This window comes from Salarias fasciatus, chromosome 9 (genome assembly GCF_902148845.1).
Source record: "Salarias fasciatus chromosome 9, fSalaFa1.1, whole genome shotgun sequence".
Lineage (NCBI taxonomy): Eukaryota > Metazoa > Chordata > Actinopteri > Blenniiformes > Blenniidae > Salarias > Salarias fasciatus.
In genome coordinates this window covers 17,933,635-17,956,608 of record NC_043753.1, presented here as the reverse complement: position 1 = coordinate 17,956,608, position 22,974 = coordinate 17,933,635, and the positions used below count along the sequence as shown (strand labels likewise).

Here is a 22,974-nt window from a genome sequence, read left to right as displayed (position 1 = left end):
CACCGTTGCAGCCTGCGCATGTGTAGAAGGCCCAACCGTACCACTGGGTGGGCTGCGGCCATCAAACCCGGGATGGTCCTGATCAATGGGACCCTGACCAGGGGTGTGGTCATTGCAGACCTCAGGGCACACAGACGGGAGGTTCGTCTCTCCTCGGAGAGGCGGGCCGTCATGGAGAGCGTGTCCAGCTCCAACCCCAGATAAGCCATGTGCTGAGCTGGGGTGAGCGCACTCCTGTGTCGGTTCACCATGAACCCCAGGAGCTCGATGTGGTGGGCCGTGTGGGGCACAGCCTCCTGATGAGAGGACGCCAGTATGGGCCAGTCATCGATGCAGGTGAGGATCCTCAAACCACGACGACGGAGGGGCTCGAGCGCTGCTTCGACACACTTGGTGAAGGTCCGAGGAGCGAGAAAGTAGCCGAAGGGGAGCCGGGTATATTGTAAATACCGGTCTCCCACGGCAAACCAGAGGAAGGTCCTGGGCCTCCTCAGAATTGGAATGTGGAACGAGGCATCTGTCAGGTCGACTGAAGTTGCACAGCCCCCTGGTCGAATGCTCTCCAGGAGGTGTTTGACCGTCAGCATGCGGAACCTCCTGGTGGCTATGTGAATATTGAGGACCCGCAGGTCCAGAATGGGTCTCACTCCCCGGCTCTTCTTGGGAACCAAGAAGTAGGGGGAATCAAAGCCCGAGCGCGCTTCGTCTGCGCTCAGCTCAGTGACTGTACCCCGGCGGAGGAGCGGCCTGCACAGAACTTCAGGCCCCAGGAGACAAGGTTTCCCGTATTTCCTCGACAAACAAGAATAGGTCAGAGTACGACATATGTCTGGGTCACATGTTGGAGGGCTTTTAAATTTGAAGGAGGTACAAGAAGTCAGAACTCTTCACTAATCTCGAAGTACTTCTACACATCTGAGAGGGTGTGCTGGATACTCATGCAGTTTTAAGGCGAGGTAGTCAGATCAACAGTTGTTTCCCCCAGTAGGAAGCAGGATTTCCTCCTGTCATCTCAGTCCACTGACTTGTATCATCACTGCACTCCTCGAAGGCCTCTTGGGAGGTGGTGTCCCACAAAGAAATCCACAGCATCAGCAAAAAGCTGCACACTTCATTCAGTCCTCATTCACTTTGGTGTGAAGTCAACATCTGGTCTCCAGGATTTTTAAACAGGTGCAGATTCAAGCACAGGCTGATGCATCATCTCTAATGAATAAAAGATATCTTAGAAAATTACATCTATTGAAAATGATACTTTGAAAATAATGATTCAAAATGTTCATTGTCTTCATGTTCTGTTTTTCAGACCACGAATGTTCCAGCTGAATAATGTGATCAGATTGTTTCCCACTTCCTGCCTTCCTCCACTCAGCCCAGAGGTCAGTGAAAGCTGGTGAATGCTGCAGTTCTGTGGCCAGCAGTAAGAACTCATGTGACAGGATGTCCATCACAGTGATTAAGAGGGGAAGGCACCGTATCTCGGTGTCACTGCTGCTCCATGCCACATGGCTTTGAGCACATCGGTCTGCTCCATGCACAGCTGGAAAGCTCCTCTGCTGCCTCGTTCACCACTGAGTGTTGATAATGTTGCCCTCGTTGCATTTTACTGTCGTCATCTGCCTCCTGCAAGTCCTCTGCATCACTGCTGACATCGGTAAGAACTGTTGTTTCAGTGACTTCACCTTTAATTCTGCAAAAGGCTCTCGAAGTGTTTCAGAACCACTGTTCTGCTCTGTTCTGTTCCAGACAGCGGCACCTTCCTGATCTTCAACGTTGACCACAACAGGTGCGTAAAGGTGGAGAGCTCCACCTCCCTTACAGCCATCCCTTGCAACCCTCGTGCCAAGGACCAGCAGTTTCGCTGGGCTTCAGAGTCCCGCCTCCTCAGCATCTCTCATAAGCTGTGTCTGGGCGCCACGGAGATCAAAGACTGGGTGAAGGTGGGCCTCTTCGAGTGCAATGAAAACAACATCCTGCAGCACTGGCAGTGCAAGAACGACACCCTGTTTGGCCTGAAAGACGAGGACCTGCACCTCAACTACGGCAACTTCCATGAGAGGAGCATAATGATCTACAAAGGCTCAGGAGTCTGGAGTCGCTGGAGGATATACGGCACTCAGAATGACCTCTGCTCAAAGGGCTTTCAAGGTAACCAGTCTTGGTGAACAATGAAGGAGGCTGTGACAGTATCGTTATCTGAGTGTATTGTATTAAAACACACATATTGGTTCAACATGAAGCTGTTTTATACCTGGCTGCCTCAAAATGCTGAGTCACGCTACAGAAACATTCGTGACATCAGTAGTTTGTACAGGTTTTTTAAACCAAGCTTGGAGAACTAAACATTTATTTTCACTGATGTCAATGAGAAAAATTCAAATTAAACGATTTTAATTCCAAGTAGCAAAAGCACATTTTGCAAATGTTTAAAACAGTTGCTGAGTACAGATTTCTAAATCAATATTTCTATTGTTTGACAGAGAGGCTTTTGATTTCATGTTTTTGTATACGCATCGAAAAAAAATGTCCAGTGTTTATATTTACAGAAAAATGCATTTCACTTAAAAAAAAGTGAAAGATCCCCCCAAAAAAACATTTATTTATTTGTTACTTATTACATAAATAGTTTTGTGAAGAGATAAACATACAAGCTTAAAATTTCCACTCAAAGATAATAACAGACGCTTGTACAAGGATGTCGCTTGGCTTTAGTATTATAGTACTATTGTATATCTAAGTAAAGTCATGATGAACCAAAATATCTTTAATTTGCTCAGTCTCGATGCTAACTGACGTTAAATCAATGATCTGTGTCTCCTCAGAGATTTTCACCCTTGGAGGTAATTCCTTTGGAGCACCTTGTCAGTTTCCTTTCAAGTACGGCGATAATTGGTACTCCGAATGCACAAAGGATGCACGTGCAGATGGACTGCTGTGGTGTGGCACAGACAGAGACTATGACAAGAGCAAGAAGTGGGGGGTTTGTCCTACTAAAGGTAAGTATCACAACAGAAAATGACCGGTTTGCTCTTTCAGGCAGTAGCGCCGCACTTCACAGGCACTGCTACCCCCCCCCCCCCCCCCCAACGCACGCACGCACACACACACACGTGGTTATCTGGCTTTATTTTAGTCAGCGCTCACAGGTCTGGTTTCTGACCCCTCCTCACTCCAGTCCACTGGTAGAACAACAGCACCACTTCCTGTCACGACTTGTCAACACAGCCTTGTCCTTGCTTTCCTCCTTCCATCCCTTCTTTCCCCTGATGTTGCTCTAAGTCTGGAGCAGGAAAACAGCTGAAAAATAAAAGCATTTCACTTCACCGCAGTCTTTTATAAACCAGAGATATGTGTCAATCAGCATCGTTCAGAACACACTTTGACCCTTATTTCTCATACTCATCATCCAGTAGCTTAATGGTGTGTCTTTTCCTGAGTGTAGACTCCCCTGGCTGGGACACTGACCCAGTCATGGGGGTCCAGTATCAAAGGAACTTGCAGTCAGCGTTGACCTGGCATCAAGCCAGGAAGAGCTGCCAGCAGCAGGGAGCAGACCTCCTCAGCATCGTGGAGCTCCACGAGCAGTCATACATCTCAGGTACGTGGCCACCCCCTCTCACCCACCCGTCCATTTTCATGCTGTTTAAAACCTCCTGTTTTTTTTTTTAATCGCGCTCGTGCTGAAGCAGGGTTAACAAGTCATTTGGGAGCGCCTCTTTGGATCGGACTGAACAGCCTGACGTCTGAGACTGGATGGCAGTGGAGCAATGGAAACCCATTCAAGTATCTGAACTGGGCTCCAGGTACGTGTCCATTTGGCGTCGTATGATGTGTTTGTAGCGTTTCGGTAAATTAAAAAGACACTCAGGAACTACACTCTGCACTTCCTGCAGGTCATCCCTCGTCGGAGTCCGGGCTCTCCTGTGCGACCCTGAATCCTGGAAAAGCTTCAAAATGGGAAACCAGTGCCTGCTCTAAGAAACTTGGCTACATCTGTCGCAGGGGAAAGTCAACCAGTCTGCCTCCACCACCAAGTAGGACTTTGATTCAAGATGACCGGGAGGAAACAAAGCAGCACAAGATTGAACGCTCAACTCTTTTGATGTCTGTTCACAGGCAAGGAGCCCAGCTTCTGCCCCAATCACTGGGTCCCCTACGCAGGAAACTGCTACTACTTGGAGAGGAGTAAAAAGATGTGGAAAGATGCTCTGGCTGCATGCCGCAAGGACGAGGCAGATCTGGCCAGCATACACAATATAGAGGAACAAAGCTTCATTATCTCTCAGTCTGGATATTGTAAGTATCGAACGAACCCAAACATCATGAACGACCAAAGTACAGCATTACAACAGACATACATATAAATTTATTGATACTATTTGAATATGGATCTATTTATCTTATTATTAGCCGTCATATTACTCACTGCTCTGTGTATTTCTGACCTCAGTGCCGACTGATGTCCTCTGGATCGGCCTGAATGACCAGTGGAACCACATGCTGTTTAAATGGTCCGATAACTCCGACATCACCTTCACCCAGTGGCTGAGCGGCGAGCCCTCTCACTCTGCGAGCTTCCAAGAAGACTGCGTCCTCATCAGGGGGAAGGTAACAACCGCCACCGTGAAAACAAACCAACCGAAAGGCTGAGACAACGTTAACACTGCATCAGCTCTGACAGTTAGAAAGTTTTCCCTGCAGGATGGGAAGTGGGCAGATCACATCTGTGAGAAGACGTACGGTTACATCTGTAAGAAGAAAGGATCCACCAAGCCAGCTGAAGGGATCCAGGAAGACGTCAACCCAGGATGCGTAATTGTGAGTGGTGATTTTTGAAAACAAGTATTATCATAGTGGGAGTAATACTTAATATCACAGTGTTTTTACTTTTTAGGGTTCTGTCAGGTTTGGTTCATACTGTTACAACAGCGGAGTGGAAACAAAAACGTTTGAAGAGGCAAAGCAGGCGTGCTCACAGGCTGGGGCCAGTCTGGTGGATATAACTGACAGGTACTGCATCGTGATGTGAAGATCGCACACAGAATCAAGAATTTGAGATTAATTTTGAAGGAAATTCACAGCTAAAGAAGTTTCTCATAATTTTACCTTCTCACTTTCCTGTTTCTGTGTATTTCATTGCAGATATGAGAATGCTTTCTTGGTGAGTTTAGTGGGTTTGAGGCCAGAGAAGTATTTCTGGATGGGTCTTTCCAACACAGCTGACAAAAGCACTTTCAAGTGGACGACGAGAAGAAAAGTTACCTTCACTCATTTCAATGCAGGAATGCCAGGTAAACTAAACAAACTTCCAACATTCATCATTTGGAGATAAGATCCAATAATCCCAAAAGGGCAGAATAATGTTTTAAAATCTAAAAAAATTAAAAGGGTTTATAACAGAAGCAAAAAAGGCGCTCCTGGCCCTGTCCTTCATCTGGGGGCTCCTGGGAACGGGGGTGCTGTGGCATCCCTGGACCGCCCCTCTCCTCCTGCTCTCATGCACACACACGTAGGGCTTTGGGAGGCGGGTTTATCAGGTAGGGTGTGGTGGAGGGGGCCGTCTAAGTGGCCTCAGTCGCTGCACCCTTCAGTGGCTCGCCTCTCAGTCTTAATTGCACTTCGTCATCTAACACGACCAAATACATACAAACACACACGTCGGGGGGTCTTGGTGCGCTGTGTCGGGGGTGGGGCTGTTCAGGTAGATGGGACTGCTCATTTGGCCTCACTCGCGGCACGGTGTGGTTACTGCCCCTCAATTTTAATCGCAAACAACATATACTCCATCAACACCCACGAGGCGAGGGGCAGGGAGGGGGCAATAGGCTCTTCTGCGCCCCCGTTTCCGGATTCCTTCTGGTGAGGGGCAGGGGATGGGGGCTGTTGTTTTCTCCACGGGCCTGGGGTTTGGACCGGCTGTGGTTTGGGGGACTGTATACCTGTCTGCAGCGGTGGGGTTTGGGGGTGGGGGCGGCGGTTGTGGGTGGCAGGGGGTCCTGGATGTGGGGTTCGGTGTTCCCTCGCCTTCCGGGGGGTCTCCCACAGGACACGCCGGTTGGATGACGTGGGATTGTGAGTGTGTTTGGGGTAGGGTTGACTTTGTGTGTGTGTGTGTGTGTGTGTGTGTGTGTGTGTGTGTGTGTGTGTGTGTGTGTGTGTGTGTGTGTGTGTGTGTGTGTGTGTGCGTGCGGGTAGGTGGGTGCGTGTGTGCGTGCGTGCATGCGTGTGTGTGTATGTGTTTGCTCGCGTGTGTGAGTGTGTCAGAATGTGGGTGTATTTGGTTTATGGATGAGTGGTTGTGTGTGTGTGTGTGTGTGTGTGTGTGTGTGTGTGTGTGTGTGTGTGTGTGTGTGTGTGTGTGTGCGTGTGCGCGTGCATGCGTGTGTGTGTATCAGCGTGAGTGAGTGGGTGTGAGTGTTGGGTTGTGGTCGGGGGGAGTGAGGTGGGAGAGGACAGGGTGGGAGGGGTGGGTCGGGGGGTGGACGGGGGTGAGGGGGGTGTGATGCCCTGGATCTCGGGGTGTGTGGCCGGAGTGGGGGGTCGGCTCTTGGGTTCTTGGGCCTTGGGCTCTCGGCTCTGCCCGCCCCGGGCGTCCGGTGCCCCGGGGTGGACCGGCTCCTGCTGGTCGTGGCTCCGTGGGGCCCGGGCCCCGGGACCGCCGGGGGCCCCGGCCGGGGCTTTCCTCTGCCCCATTTCTGAACCGGAGCGGGGGCGTCTGCCTGGGGGAGCGGCTTGGATCCGGGCTCTGTGATGACCGCCGGCTGTCTGGGCTCTGAGGGTCTCTCTGGCCTGCTTCTGGACTTCTCAGGGGTCAGAGGTCATATATGCATGATCACTATCACCATCACTATCACCATCATATTTCAAGATCACGCTCATCTTTAATCACTCTTCACATACTCGGTTACCTTGTCTTCTTGTGGTGGTTAGAATAATGGTGATCTGTTGTAGCCCTCTCTTGATGCACGCCCTGAGTTTACTACTAGTTACTAGTCTGTTCCCTAATATGGTTCATTGGGAGGAGAAAAAAAAAATTATATAAATGTATGGTTCTGTCAGTTTTTGTGTTAGTTGTTGCTCTGTTTTGGTGTTGTCTCGATTGGGGTTTGGGATGGTTCTTGGTTGCGTGTGATGCGTTGACAACACTGTTTTGCATTTGTTGTGAATTTGTACATAGGTTGTGCGCCGCCGCCGCCGCCCCCCCCCCCCCCCCCCACTCTCCCTCTCTTTATCTTTCTCTCTTTCTGTCTCTCGATCTCTGAGCCTTTCCGTCCCGGTCCTGTCCGGCAGCCATGCCGGACGCCAGCTTTAAATAAAGGAGGCAGCAGGAGGAGATTCAGTGTCATCCTGCTGCGAACATTAAAATCTGTTCAGATAGTAAAAGGCTACAATCATACAATATTGCACGCCCCAGCTGCTGAACAGGACAAAGGAAAAAAAACAAACAGCAGAGTCACTGCTGGTCCCGTTTTTGAATGCTTGAAGTTCGTGACATTGTACATCTTTCAATTCAGTTTTTTTTTTTTTTTTCCGAAAAAGACAGACATCAGGGATGTGTTGCAATGACATCTGGGATGTTTGCCGGGCTTTGGGACGTCATCAGCTGCAGCAGGAAGGAGAAATATATCTGCAAGAAGGGGGCCGAGGGTGTGCACGTGACAACAGTTCCACCCACCACTCCGACCCTGAACTGTGCGTCCGGCTGGAACCCTGTCGCCGGCAGAAACGCCTGCTACAAGGTAGGAGAATAAATACAGCAGTGAAAGTTGTGCTGCTTGAAGTAAATGACACTGATCTTTTCTGTTCATCAAATAGTTTTACAGGAACGCAAACAACGTCAAGAAGACTTGGCAGGAATCCAATGACTTCTGCCAGGCCATTGGAGGAAACCTGATAAGCATTCACAGTTCGGATGACCTGAGGTGCCGCTTATACCCTGTGATGAACATCAGAATTCAGGCCAGAAAAACAAAGATAACGATCGGGTAATCTGTGCTTCTGTTTTCCAAAGGTTGTACAGAGCTGAGCCAGCTTGGATAGGCCTCATCTACCGTGGCGTGCGTGAAGGTTTTGTCTGGAGTGATGGATCGCCTGTAAGTGGCGCTTCACGTTCACAGAAAATTAGATTTCTAATTTTGACATTCCAGGGTATAATGATGTGCATTTCCCAAAAAAACTGTCATTTAGTTCGCCTATGAGGACTGGGGACACGGGGAACCAAACAACCACAATGACAATGAACTCTGCGCAGAGCTCCTGTGGTACAGCGGTTACCCAGCGGAATGGAACGATCGGCACTGCGACGCCTACAACAACTGGATCTGCCAGATACGTAAAGGTAACACTGGCAGAGACAGTCTTGAAAGAGAAGTTCCGATTTTAAATAAAGCATTTCCCTGTCATTTGAGGCAAGTACTGTGATTCTTGTGTTTTCAGGAGTGGAACCCAAACCTGAGCCTGTAATTGTGGAACCAGGTAGGTTTGGCTGGCTTTGTTCATCATTGCCGTAGCACAAGTACAGCCCCGGTGTGCTCTAAATGACTCCTAACCCCAGTTTTCTCTTCACAGTATACAACAAGACAGATGACGGGTGGCTTATATATAACGACACGCAGTACTTCATCAACAATGATAAACTGGCGATGGAAGATGCTCGAGCCTACTGCAGGACAAACTTTGGTGATCTTGCCGTCATCACAGGAGAAAGTGAGAGGAAGTTTCTTTGGAAACAGGCAAGAAAAGCTCATGCTTCATCAAAATGTAGCAGCATGGAACAAGAATTCAAAAATTCTGTGTGCAAAAGTTTGACATCAAATCATTTGATATCTTAACTTTCAATTAGATATCTCGAGGCTCACACGAACAGTACTACATTGGCATGACAGTGAACTTGGATAAATCATTTAGGTAAATCAATCTGCTTGATATCAAGAGCTCCAGAAAATCACAGCTGATCAGTTCATTCAGTAACGTCATGAGGATGACGGATCACTTTTTCCCTTATTCTGTTTCCAGCTGGTTAGATGGGACTCCAGTGACATATACTGCTTGGGAGCACAATGAGCCGAACTTCGCAAACAACGATGAAAACTGTGTCACAATGTACACGAGCATGGGTCAGTCAAATGCAAGGACGCTCCATTTCTTTTGATCACATTTTCTTAACATTTCCATTAACTCTGTGTATTTAGGATACTGGAATGATATCAACTGTGGCTTGGAGTTCCCCTCCATTTGTCAAAGAAGCAGCCATTCAGTCAATACAACAGTGGTCCCAACCACAGTTCCTAAAGCAGGATGTGCGCCAGAATGGCTGTCTTTCCAAAGTAAGGTAATAATAAATTCATATATTATTTTTGTCTAAATTTCATGTAAGTCATTGATCTCGAAAAGTTTCCCCCTCCATTTATTTGGGATTGAAAATTACTGTTGTGTTATTATTAAAAAGTTAAAAATGTCTCTTTTTGACACAGTGCTACAAAATAGTCACAGGGAAGGATAGGACATTCTGGCAGGACGCAAGGAAATACTGCCACGACGAGGGAGGGTATCTGGTTTCTATCTTGAATGACAGAGAGCAAGGTGATCAATGTGCAGAATCCTGAAATCACCTTTCTGAATAAAACCGTTTTCCTTATTGTTTCATCCTTTTTCCCCATCATGAGTTTCTCATTTCTTTCTTCGTAGCATTCCTAACAACACAGATGCTCCACCACAATCAAGACTTGTGGATTGGCATGAATGATGTCAACTGGGAAATGAATTTTTTGTGGACAGACGGCAGAGCCATTAAGTACACCAACTGGGCCAAAGGGCAGCCAACTTCAGGACCCGATGAGCTCTATTTTATGGAAGAGGTTATCTATCACTCTGTGACTGACAGAGGGTTCAACTCTTTGCCATGAAGCTATTGATGGATTCGAAACAGTCAAAATTAAACAAAGTTGATCATTATTGCCATTAATGCTAAATTGTTCCATTTTTTGAATGATTAAAGTGTCGGTTAGCATTTAAAAGACACACATTAGGTCAACTGATTTTCTAAAAATTCAATGATGGTTTGAATTTTGGAGGAATACAATGCCTGCACACAGTTTCTAGCAAGCAAGCAGCCTGAATGAATGTGATGACATTCCAGGGGAAGTGATGCACCTTTCTCTGCCCGATAGGCGTTTGACTGTGTGATGATGGTGGGGAGCGTCTCCAAAATAACAGGACAGTGGAAGGTGGAGGACTGCAACACAAATCTCGGCTTCATCTGCAAGAGGAACGGCGGTGAGTGAGATTTTATCGGGACCATGTGGGCATTAATTAGTAGTTACTAAACTGTGTATGCGTGCCCGCCTACGGGCATTGTGCTCCTCTTGGTGCCAGCCAATCCACTGAGACCAAAACTGGGACCTACGCACCAATCCTGCCCGTGTGCTGGCACAGCATCACGCCCCTCTCAGAGGGTATAAAACCTGGCTCTGCCGCTCAATCTCCCTTCTTCTGAATCAGCAAAGAAGGAAGCAGAAAGCTTGGTCAGCAGGTAGGTGGGCACGCATACACTCGTAGAACTGGAGTTACGTTTAGTAACTACTAATTCTACGTTGTGATATGCTTAGCCCGCCTACGGGCTTCGTCATTGGTATAAACCAAGGCGGAGGCCGTAGGGGATGAATGTACCCCCAGCTGGCATGCTGACAGAAGTGGTGCAGAAAAGCGGAAGTAAACAAACCGAACATCAGAACGGCCGAAATAACTTCCAGGAGAAAATGGGGCAAGCAGCCTGACCGAGGCGCTGCCCAAAAGTGTATAAGCATCGCCAAGCGACACACACATGCGGACCGGGGCGAAGGCACAGCGGCAGGCAAAAAAAACCCCGGCTTGCGACTCCCACAGGGCGCGGCAGCTGGGCCACGAAGACCAGCACGGTTAGGCGACAGAACCCCCGTTCTCGCCGAGAACCAACATGGCCACAGTGTTTGTGCACATATCCATCAGATATGAACGCACAAAGGTGGATGCGGATGCCCAGGAAGCAGCCTGGCAGATGTCACCCACCGTGACACCTCTGCACAGGGCTGCAGAAGCAGCCATATTCCGTATGGAATGAGCACGAATCACCAACGGCAGCGGAAGTTTCTGCGCCTCATAAGCAGCTGCAATAGCGACCCCCACCCAGTGGGCGAGACGCTGGGAGGACAGCGGGGCTCCACACCCCCTGGCCCCGTATCACACAAACAGCTGGTCCGTAGTGCGAAAACCAGCTGTGTGCTCAACGTCAAGACGTAGAGCCCTAACGGGACAAAGCAACCGCAACCGCGGGTCGTCATCGGGCGAACCAGGCAGGGAGCAAAGTATCTTGATCCGGATCACCCATGACCGAAAATCCGAGGTGATCACCTTGGCATGAAAGGCCGGATAAGGCCAAAGGTGCACGAGACCCCCATCCGGGCTGCACACCATGCAGGATGGGTGGACCGACAGAGTGCAGAGATCCCCAACTCTCTTGGCGGATGCGACGCTAGCGCTAACAAGATGCCAGCCTTAAAGGAGAGAAAGCGGTCCGCCGCCTCCTCCAATGACTCAGAGGGGGGTCCCTTAAGAACCTCCAACACCGTGTGGAGGTCCCACGGGGAGACCACATGTCTGGGGGGTGGCCGTAGCTGACACGCCACATGCAGAAACCGCTTCACCAGCGTGCAGAGAAGTTGCTGAAACCGCCATGACCTGCTGCAATGGCCAATGCAAACACCGCCAGGGTGGATGCAGCACAACCACTGTCCAGCAGAACCTGGAGAAATTCCAAAACTCCACCGATAGCGCAGGAGACCGGTTCCAAAATCCTCTCCAAGAACCATGCAATGAAGAGTTGGCACCGAGACCTGGTGGCCTTGACAGTGGAGGGAGCCCTGGCACTCTGGATGGTGGAAACCACTGCTTGGGGAAGATCTAGTTCCACTAATCTCACCCTCTCAGCCTCCAAGCCAGGAGCCTCCCGCCCAGGAGAGGGCGGGACCGAAGGGCGGCCCCTGCCTACAGCAGCGCGTCGGGCCCGTCGGGGATTGGCCACAGGTCTCTGACCACCAGCTTGACCAGGTCCGGGAACCCCCGGGCACTCCGGAAGTCCGGAGCCACCACGATCATGTGGAACTTCTGCGTCCTCACCCTGCGCAGCAAAGGGGTTAAGAGGTGGGCTGGAGGGAACACGTACAGGCGGCCCAGAGGCCAGCTCCTGTGTGTGAAGGCGTCTACCCCGAGAGGGGGTGCGTCTGACGCCCTGAGCGAGAACCAGAGTGGGCACTGTGCGTTCTCTGCACTGGCTAAAAGGTCTGCCACTGGGTGGCCAAATTTGGACCAGAGTTGAGCTGCGACCCACGGGGAAAGGCCCCACTCGTTGTGGAGTGGGCCTCCCCGGGGCATTCTGTCCATGCCCACGTTGAGGACCCCGGGCACATGTCGCGCTCTGAGGGAGGCGAGGTGCCCACAGCAGGATCTCTGCCGCTTTTGCAATGAAGAGGGGGAGACCGAGTCCCCCCCACCTGTTCAGGTACGCGACCACCGTGGTGTTGTCTGTCCTGACGAGCACATGGCTGTCCCTCAGCCTGGCTTTGAAATGGAGCAGAACCTGCCGCACCGCCATCATTTCCTTTTTTTTTTTTTTCCCTTGTCCTGTTCAGCAGCTGGGGCGTGCAATATTGTATGATTGTAGCCTTTTACTATCTGAACAGATTTTAATGTTAGCAGCAGGACGAGACTGAATCTCCTCCTGCTGCTGCCTTTATTTAAAGCTGGCGTCCGGCATGGCTGCCGGACAGGACTGGGACGGAAACGCTCTGAGAGCGAGAGAAAGAAAGAGAGAAAGACAGAAAGATAAAGAGAGGGAGAACCGGGGGGGAGGGGGGGGGGCACAACCTATGTACACATTCACGATGCAAAACAGTGTTGTCGACGCACCACACATAACCAAGAATCATCATCACCAACAATCGTCATCACCAACAACAATCTGGACAACACGAAAACAGAGCCGACAACCAACACAAAAACTGACAGAACCATACATATATGTATATATATATATTTTTTTTTTTTTATCTCCCCCTGACGAACCATATTAGTGACCAGACCAGGCCACAAAATAAAAAGAGGTGTAGGGAAGGAAGGAAATGCAAAGACACCACAAACCATTTTTTTTCTTCTTTTTTTTCTGTGAGAATAGAGCTCGCAGTAACAAGTAGTAGACTCGGGGCGTGCAACAAGAGAGGGCTACTACAGATTACCATTGGTCTAACCACCACAAGAAGACAAGGTAACCGAGTATGTGAAGAGTGATTAAAGATCAGCGTGATCATGCAAATGTGATGGTGATGGTGATGGTGATGGTGATAGTGAACATGCATATATGACCTCTGACCCCTGAGAGGGCCAGAAGCAGGCCAGAGAGGCCCCCAGAGCCCAGACAGCCGGCGGTCATCCCAGAGCCCGGATCCAAGCCGCTCCCCCGGGGCAGACGCCCCCGCTCCGGTTCAGAAATGGGGCAGAGGAAAGCCCCGGCCGGGGACCCCGGCGGTCCCGGGGCCCGGGCCCCGCGGAGCCACGACCAGCAGGAGCCGGTCCACCCCGGGTGCCAGACGCCCGGGGCGGGCAGAGCCGAGAGCCCAAGGCCCAAGAGCCCAAGAGCCGACCCCCCACACAGGCAGAGGGCCATGACCCACCAGGGAGAACCGGCCCACACGGGCGGCCACCCACCCCAGGCCAGTACCCCCCCCAGCGCCCAGCCACGTACCCCGAGATCCAGGGCATACCGCCCCCCCCCCCGCCCCGCCCATCCACCCCCTGATCCTCTCCCACCTCACTCCCCCCCGCCCCAACCCAGCACTCACACCCACTCACTCACACTGACACACACACACACGCATGCGTGCGTGCACACACACGCACGCACACACACACACACACACACACCACACACACACACACACACACACACACACACAACACACACACACACACACACACACACACACACACACACTCACAGTCCATCCTACCCCAAACACACTCACATTCCCACGTCATCCAACCGTCATGTCCTGTGGGAGACCCTCCCGGAAGGCAAGGGAACACCGGACCCCACAACCAGGACCCCCCGCCACCCACAACTGCCGCCCCCACCCCCAAACCCCACCGCTGCAGACAGGTATGCACCCCCCAGAGCCAGCAGCCCCCCAAACCACAGCCGGTCCAAACCCCAGGCCTGTGGGGAAACAACAGCCCCCCCCCCCCCCCCCCCCCCCCCCCCCGGCCCCCCACCAGAAGGAACCCGGAAACGGGGGCGCAGAAGACCCCATTGCCCCCTCCCCCCCTCGCCTCGTGAGTGTTGATGGAGTATATGTTGTTTGCGATTAAAATTGAGGGGCAGTAACCACACCTTGCCGCGAGTGAGGCCAAACGAGCAGTCCCATCTACCTGAACAGCCCCACCCTCGACACGGCGCGCCAAGACCCCCCGACGTGTGTGTTTGTATGTATTTGGTTGTGTTAGATGACTAAGTGCAATTAAGACTGAGAGGCGAGCCACTGAAGGGTGCAGTTATTGGGGTCACTTCGATGGCCCCCTCCACCACACCCTACCTGATCAGCCCGCCTCCCAAAGCCCTACGTGTGTGTGCATGAGAGCGGGGGGAGAGGGGGGTCCGGGGATGCCACAACACCCCCGTCACCCAGGAGCCCCCGGACGAAGGACCGGGCCAGGAGCGCCACCCACCCCCCAGGACCAGGGTGGACAGCGACCATAGCCAGAGAGCCACTGACCCAAGAAGCACACACCCATCATGCATCAGGAGGAGTGGAGGTGAGGACAGACAGGGGGCAGCGGAAGGACCCAGACCCAGGGCCCACCGCCCCCAGGCCATCCCCCACAGGGCACCACACTCTCTCCTCACATACATACCTCCAATTGCCCACACATACAGACTTACAGATACACACACATACATACATGCTCACAGAAACATACACACACATACATACACACACATACACAATCTCACACATATACATACATATCCAGATACACACCCACACACTCACATACACATATATACATACCCACTCATACAAAAACATACATACTCACACATACACACCCACACACATATACACATGCACGTACACGCACACCCACCCACCCCGATGCCCTGGATTCCGGGGCAGCAACCAGACACCAGGGCGCACACCGACCCAGGCCTCGGCAGCACGCCCGAGCCGACCGGCCCCCCCAGCCAGGCCAACCCCCCCCAACCCAATGGAAGGGGACAGCCCCCAGGCACCAGGGCCCAGGGCCCCCAGCCACACCCGCCCCAGGACACCCCGGCTACCCGGGCATGAACCGGCACCCGCCGACCCAGGCCCCCCAGAGCCCCGGCCCCACCGCCGCCAGACAGCCCCAACAACCGGGGCCCCCCCCCCCCCCCTCCCACCCCCAATCCAAACCAAACACGAAGACAGCCCCCAGCGAAGCAGCCCAGACCCCGACCCCAAGACAGCGCCAACCACCCGCAGCCATCAGGCCCCCCCCACCAACAACCGACCCTCAAAGAGGAGAGGCCCTCATCTTCCCCTTACATTAAATGATTGAGCTGATCACAGGGGACCAGAGGGAACCAGATTCAGCTGAATGGTCCTTTGAACAGACAGACATTGTCTCCAAGCTAATATGATCGAATAAAAGACTCTTAAACTGCCTGTTACTCAGATTATTTCTGGATTTCCAATTTACAAGGATAGTTTTCTTTGCGATGCACAAGATGGTGAGAACCATGTAGACAGAGTTTATTGATATGTTAATTTCACCCAAATCACCTAAGAGGCACAGTGTGGGAGTTGCAGGAATATTGCATGTGAACCATGTTGACAGGTCTTCACACACCTGAAGCCAGAACCTCTGCACTGGTGTGCAGGACCACAAGGCGTGGAGGTAGCTGTCAGTCGTATTATCATTGCAATGTGAACAGATATCAGATTGCGATAGACCCATCTGGAACATCCTTTGTCCTGTATAGTGAATTCTATGCAGAATTTTGAATTGTATTAGTATATTGTATATTTGAATTCTTTGTCATTTTGAAAGTATTTAAACATATTTGTGACCACGCATTTTCGTCAAAGTTGTTAGATAAGTCAGCCTCCCATTTTAAGGTCGGAAGGAAGATTTTATCTTCCATCTTTGATAATATTTTATATATCTTTGATAGCGGTGGACTCGTCCATCACCCAAGCTGAAGTCACTGAGGTGGTTGGCAAGCTCCTCGGTGGCAAGGCACCGGGGGTGGACGAGATTCGGCCTGAGTACCTTAAGTCTCTGGATGTGCAGGGACTGTCTTGGTTGACACGTCTCTGCAACATCGCGTGGCGGTCGGGGATGGTGCCTCTGGATTGGCAGACCGGGGTGGTGGTCCCCCTGTTTAAAAAGGGGGACCGGAGGGTGTGCTCCAACTATAGGGGGATTACACTCCTCAGCCTCCCCGGGAAAGTCTATTCCAGGGTACTGGAGAGGCGGATCCGACCGATAGTCGAACCTCGGATCCAGGAGGAACAATGCGGTTTTCGTCCTGGTCGTGGAACAGTGGACCAGCTCTATACCCTCCATAGGGTGCTCGAGGGTTCGTGGGAGTTTGCCCAACCAGTCCACATGTGTTTTGTGGATTTGGAGAAGGCATTCGACCGTGTCCCTCGTGGTGTCTTGTGGGGGGTGCTCCGGGAATACGGAGTCTGGGGCCCCTTGTTAAGGGCCGTCCGGTCTTTGTATGACCGGAGTAGGAGTCTGGTCCGCATTGCCGGCAGTAAGTCGGACCTGTTCCCGGTGCATGTTGGACTCCGGCAGGGCTGCCCTTTGTCACCGGTTCTGTTCATAATCTTCATGGACAGAATTTCTAGGTGCAGCCAGGGGCCGGAGGGGGTCCGGTTCGGGAACCACAGGATTTCATCTCTGCTTTTTGCAGATGATGTTGTCCTGTTGGCTTCATCGAACCCGGACCTACAGCATGCACTGGGGCGGTTCGCAGCCGAGTGTGAAGCGGCAGGGATGAGGATCAGCACCTCCAAATCCGAGGCCATGGTCCTCGACCGGAGGAAGGTGGCTTGCCCCCTCCAGGTTGGTGGAGAGACCCTAGCCCAAGTGGAGGAGTTCAAGTATCTTGGGGTCTTGTTCACGAGTGGGGGACGGATGGAGCGTGAGATTGACAGGCGGATCGGTGCAGCGGCTGCAGTGATGCAGTCGTTGTATCGGTCCGTCGTGGTGAAGAAGGAGCTGAGCCGAAAGGCGAAGCTCTCGATTTACCGGTCAATCTACGTTCCCACCCTCACCTATGGTCATGAGCTTTGGGTCATGACCGAAAGGACAAGATCCCGGATACAAGCGGCCGAAATGAGCTTCCTCCGTAGGGTGGCTGGGCGCTCCCTTAGGGATAGGGTGAGGAGCTCAGTCACCAGGGAGGAGCTCGGAGTAGAGCCGCTACTCCTCCACATCGAGAGGAACCAGCTGAGGTGGCTCGGACATCTGTTTAGGATGCCTCCTGGACGCCTCCCTAGGGAGGTGTTCCGGGCATGTCCCACTGGGAGGAGACCCCGGGGAAGACCCAGGACACGCTGGAGAGACTATGTCTCTCGGCTGGCCTGGGAACGCCTTGGGATCCTCCCAGAGGAGCTGGAGGAAGTGTCTGGGGACAGGGAAGTCTGGGCATCCCTGCTGAGACTGCTGCCCCCGCGACCCGGCCCCGGATAAGCGGTAGAAAATGAATGGATGGATGGATATCTTTGATAGCACCTTTGGGGAGCTGAGGTTTAAGAATTCTTCGACCCCGGGAGGGAGCTGTCCCTGCAGTTCATTAAAGGTATATTTCTTGCCGATGATAGATTTAAGTTGATGATATTGTAGAAATGCTGTGCTGCTGATTCCATATTGTGAGATGAGAGTATTGAATGATAGAAAGTTGCCGTTTTCAATGATATGTTCAAGCTGGCTGATTCCTTTATTTCTCCACTGAGTGAAGTTTATCATCCTTTTGTTTTGCAGGATGTCCGTGTTGTTCCAGATGGGTGTGAGTTTACACGGGATTAGAGAAGATTTGGTTAGCTTTAGAAAGTCCCACCAAGCCATGAAAGAAACTGATGTTAATACTTTTAAAACACCAATGGGATTTGATGGTGGAACTGATGAATGGTAAATCAGAGATGACTAGATCCTCACATAATGCTTGCTCTACATCCAGTCATGGCTCATCTAAATTGTTAGGTTTAAGCCATTTGGAGATATATTGCAGCTTGCTGGCTATGAAGTAATTACTGAAGTTAGGCAAGTCTAGTCCACCTCTGTCTTTAGTCTGTCGTAGCATCTTTAAACTGATACGTGATGGTTTATTTTTCCAGAGAAATTTAGATATGTATGAGTCCAGTGACTTGAAAAAGCCAGACGATGGTTTGGTTGGTATCATTGAAAACAAGTAGTTAGCCTTAGGCAAAGTCATCATTTTAATGGTGGCAACCCTCCCCATAAGAGATATAGGTAAGCGTCTCCACCGTAAGAGATCGTCCTCTATTGACTTCAGTAACGGAACATAATTTAGTTTTGAAAGTTCTGATATATTTGGAGAAATGTTTATGCCTAAATATCTAATGTTTCCAGACTGGATTGTAGCATTGGGTATACTTTGTAAATCACAGTTTATAGGCATGGCTGTAGTCTTAGACCAGTTGATAGAATAGTCAGATATTAGTGAAAATTTGTCAATAAGTGTGATTGTCTGGGAGACAGAAAATGGAGAGTTCTGCAGGAAAAGCAATACATCATCTGCATAAAGACTTATTTTATGTTCTATCTTATTATTGGCCAGAATCCCTCTGATGTCTTTATTTTGTCTTATAGCAGCTGCCAGAGGTTCGATAAAGATGGCAAACAGTGAGGGAGAGAGTGGACAGCCCTGTCTGGTTCCTCTCTGTAGACAGAAGCTTGGAGAAGTCTGCTCATTAGTCTTCACACATGCAGCTGGGTTGTTATATAAGATTTTAATCCATTCTATGAAAGACTTTCCAAACCCAAATATGGTTAATATTCCAAATAAAAATTTCCAGTTTACTCGATCAAAAGTTTTTTCAGCATCTAAAGAGATAATTATGGATTCTAGAAATGCCATCATTTCCAGTACACTGATGTGAGCAGGCGGGGAACCCCAGGCCCCACCCACCGCGAGATGGCCCAGGGTTCCCCCCATCCTGCGAGAGATGCATCCTCGAACACCTCGACTTGATGCGACACGCAGCCAAGGGGGACACCCTGCATAAGGAGAGCAGGATCCATCCAGAAAAGGAGATCCTGACGCCCCTAAAATGAGATCGAGACCAGTCTGTGTCCATCCCATTTCCCCAAGCAGCAGAGGCGTGAGAACCACCGCTGCAGTCTGCGCATGTGCAGAAGACCCAACCGAACCACTGGGTGGGCCGCGGCCAACAAACCCAGGACGGTCCTGACCAGACGGACCCTGACTACGGGTGTGGTCATCGCAGACCGCAGGGCCGAGAGGAGGGAGGTTCGCCTGTCCTTGGAGAGGTGGGCTGTCATCGAGAGCGTGTCCAGCTCCAAAACCAGGTAAGCCGTGTGCTGAGCCGGGGTGACCGTGATCTTGTCTCGGTTCACCATGAACCCCAGGAGGTCTGTGTGGTGTAGGACCTGGGCCAGCCCATGACGACGGAGGGGCTCCAGCACTGCCTTGGCACACTTGGTAAAGGTGCGAGGAGCGAGAGAGTAGCCGAAGGGGAGTCGGGTGTATTGAAAATACCTGGTCCCCACGGCAAACCGGAGGAAGGACCTGTGCCTCCTCAGGATGGGGACGTGGAAGTAGGCGTCCGTGAGGTCAACTGACGTCATCCAGTCCCCAGGGTGGATGCTCTCCAGGAGGTGTCTGACCAGCAGCATGAGGAAGCAAGAACCTGTTCGGCGGCACCATCATTCGCGGAAGGCAGGGACACAGCATCCATTAAAGCTGCTCGCCGCTGGGAGTCTTCTAATGGCAGGGCGAGGCAGGCAGGACAGGAAGACGGCTGACATTGATGCTGCCAGCTGAGGCAGATGAAGCAGTGCTCGTGGTGATTGTTCTTTTGGAGAACGGCGCTGCAGGAGTGGCAGGTGAAGGGCGCAACGCCCGATGGCGATCCATCGTGGGCCGGCTTGTCCATCTTGATCTTGATCTGCAGGTCTTGATCGCAAAGGTCTTGCAGGCTTCTGAAGGCTCAAGGGCTGAGTCAGAAGAAGAGAGATTGAGCGGCAGAGCCCGTTTTTATACCCTCTGAGAGGGGCGTGGTGCTGTGCCAGCACACGGGAAGGATTGGTGCGCAGGTTTCAGTTTTGGTCTCAGTGGATTGGCTGGTGCCAAGAGAATTACCAACAGCGAAGCCCGTAGGTGGGACAAGCATATCACGACGTAGAAGCGCACTGTTCGAACCAATTTCCTGTTGATGCTTCATGAAAAGACCTCGTATTTATCCAGATTCTCAGATCGCAGTGGCACCCACCACCGTGCCACCAAATGCCTTCTACAAGCTTGGCAGTGACTCCTACAAACTGGTGGCTCAGAAGATGAAATGGGATGAAGCTCGGAGGCAGTGCCAAGCAGATGATGCTGATCTGGCCAGTATGGTGAACCCCGTAACCCAGGCGTACATCACGCTGCAGATCTCTAAGCTCAATCAGTCTGTTTGGATCGGCCTCAACAACAATGTGGTAAGAAATCTACCAGTTCTACAATGATACAGAGATTTTTTATCTGTATTTTGATTTCCTGAACAGAGGACACTTGGTCCAGCCTCAAGATGCTTAAAGTTTATTCAAATACACTGTGTAATTATAATATATTCAGAATGTCCCTTCTCTGTATAGTCAGTTCAGTTGGAGCAGTAGTCTTACTGTTGCAGTAGTAGTTGAAGCAAAATTGTCTCAACTTCAGTCAGCATTGAACACAGAAATATAGATAAATTAATATATTTATACTGTTTTCTTCAGTTTTTCAGTGCAGTCCTGCAGCTGCTTTTCTCAGCCTTCCTTTGTTTTGGTGCGTTGTTGATCACCACCCCACATATTTTCCTCAGCCTTGTCTGTTTTTCTATTTGCAGAGTGGGGGTCGCTTCAAGTGGGTTGATGGCTGGCCTCTGTCTTACACCTTGTGGGGAAGAAATGAACCCAAAAACAACTACGGCTGTGTTTATGTAGATGTGGACAAATTATGGAAGACGGCACCTTGTACCAACACATACTATTCCCTTTGCAAAAAATCAACAGGTCAGATCGTTTTCCTTTTTTTCCTTCTTCTTCTTGTTGCTTTTTATATTAACTGTAAGTATTCTTATCCCAGTGTTTTGAAGATTGACATGCACTTTTTGGCCTCCTTTTCAGACATAGCTCCCACTGAGCCCCCTCAGCTCCCAGGCAGATGTCCAGAATCTAAGGATAACAGCTGGATACCTTTCAGAGGCCATTGTTATTCATTTTTCACCTCAGAATCAGTGAATTGGCCCTTCGCCTCGGTGGAATGTCTAAAATTGGGTACATTGCTATGAATTCCAGTTGATCCACTTTTAAACTGTTATGCCACTGTGTGTAAACAATGACATTGTATTATTGTGGCTCTGCCTGTCAGGTGCCTCTCTACTCAGCATCCAGGACCCTGCTGAGAATCTGTTCATACAACAGAATTTGGAGCTTCTGCAGGATGGTGCTAAAAGTTTCTGGATTGGCCTGTACAAGACTAATAATGGTGAGCATATAATGCAAAATACAGCTTTAGTATCACAGAGTCACTTAAAGTTGTGATCAACTCATGCCTAACGGACAGACAGGTTGTGCGTGAAATGAATACAGATGATGAAGAGAGTGAAGATATTGTTTTGTGTTTTTATTTTTACAGATGACTGGATGTGGGTCGATAACACTGTTGTAGACTATACCAACTGGAAGAAAGAAATGCCAAAGTCAGAGACGTGTGTTCATATAAATTCTGACAGCGGACAGTGGAGCACGAACAGCTGCAGGAGATACTCGGCTTTCATTTGCAAAATGCCAAAAGGTAGGTTCAGTCATTTCAGAAGATCATTTCAGATGGATTCGAGATAAATGAGGAGGATCTGATCTTTGGTGTGTGTTCAGGATGAAAAAGTGCTTCAAATTAAATAGATGGTCACATTGGGGGTTTCCTCTGAACTCTTTCATGTCAGCAATGTTGATGGACAGTATGACAGCTGAGGCCAGGCAGGAAGTTCCATTAAACATGATGTTTGCAGTTGACGTGAGAATGACAGCAGTAGGGACGACGATTAATTCACTAGTTGATGGTTTTTTTTTTCTTTTCCTCAGTTGTCACACCGACAGAAAAACCTACAGCTGCTGGTATGTGAAAAAAAATTATATCATATCAATATGGCAAATGAAAGCTCCGTCGCTGATAATGTTGATGCCTGTTTTGCCTCCTCAGCACAAATTAAAGAACCTTCTCGTGGCTCTGCTGGCATCCTTGTTGCGGTGGTCCTCATTATGATTGCCTTAGTTGGATTCGGTGCCTTCGTCCTCCTCCGGAAACGAATACCCTTCCCAATCCTGGGAGAATCCACCTTTGACAACAAATTGTATTTCATCAATCGAATTCGAGTTCGAGCTCCTGTTGATGCTAACGGTCTGGTGGTCAACATAGAGCAAAATGAGCAGGCATAGCAGGATGGCGGGGGATTGATAGCCAACAAAATCAGGTCAAACAATACCAGCAGATCTTGTCAACTTTTTGTTTGTGGATCACTTTATTAGGAAACTGGATCTCAAGCAAACCCTGTGCTGTTTTGTTTGCTTGTTTGTTTCTGTTTAACACTGAATTATGTACTGTGAAATTATTATATAATAATTAACATAAGCAAAACAGAGGATTTGGGACAAGACTTTCTGTGTATG

At 50.3% G+C, this 22,974-nt stretch overlaps 1 protein-coding gene across 1 annotated transcript; it reads left to right on the top strand.

The window, feature by feature from the left end:
- The first annotated feature begins 1,521 nt into the window (after positions 1-1,521).
- LOC115394024 (macrophage mannose receptor 1-like) lies at positions 1,522-22,974 on the top strand. The gene is made up of 30 exons (XM_030099139.1): positions 1,522-1,654; positions 1,747-2,148; positions 2,823-2,996; positions 3,443-3,598; positions 3,690-3,803; positions 3,894-4,034; positions 4,117-4,296; positions 4,451-4,608; positions 4,702-4,818; positions 4,895-5,010; positions 5,143-5,291; positions 7,540-7,739; positions 7,816-7,922; positions 8,012-8,093; positions 8,188-8,338; positions 8,437-8,475; positions 8,569-8,732; positions 8,843-8,907; positions 9,016-9,116; positions 9,192-9,331; positions 9,474-9,582; positions 9,688-9,857; positions 10,170-10,275; positions 20,531-20,763; positions 21,153-21,318; positions 21,433-21,582; positions 21,677-21,793; positions 21,944-22,102; positions 22,390-22,422; positions 22,508-22,974. Exons 1-30 carry the CDS (start codon positions 1,585-1,587, stop codon positions 22,741-22,743), a joined length of 4,305 nt encoding a protein of 1,434 aa, XP_029954999.1. The 5' UTR covers positions 1,522-1,584; the 3' UTR covers positions 22,744-22,974.

Excerpts from the sequence above, each read along its gene's own strand:
- LOC115394024 (XM_030099139.1), top strand. The coding sequence starts at position 1,585 with ATGTTGCCCTCGTTGCATTTTACTGTCGTCATCTGCCTCCTGCAAGTC. Across the intron at positions 3,804-3,893 it reads GTATCTGAACTGGGCTCCAG|GTCATCCCTCGTCGGAGTCC; the intron begins GTACGTGTCCAT and ends CACTTCCTGCAG. Across the intron at positions 8,908-9,015 it reads AACTTGGATAAATCATTTAG|CTGGTTAGATGGGACTCCAG; the intron begins GTAAATCAATCT and ends TTCTGTTTCCAG.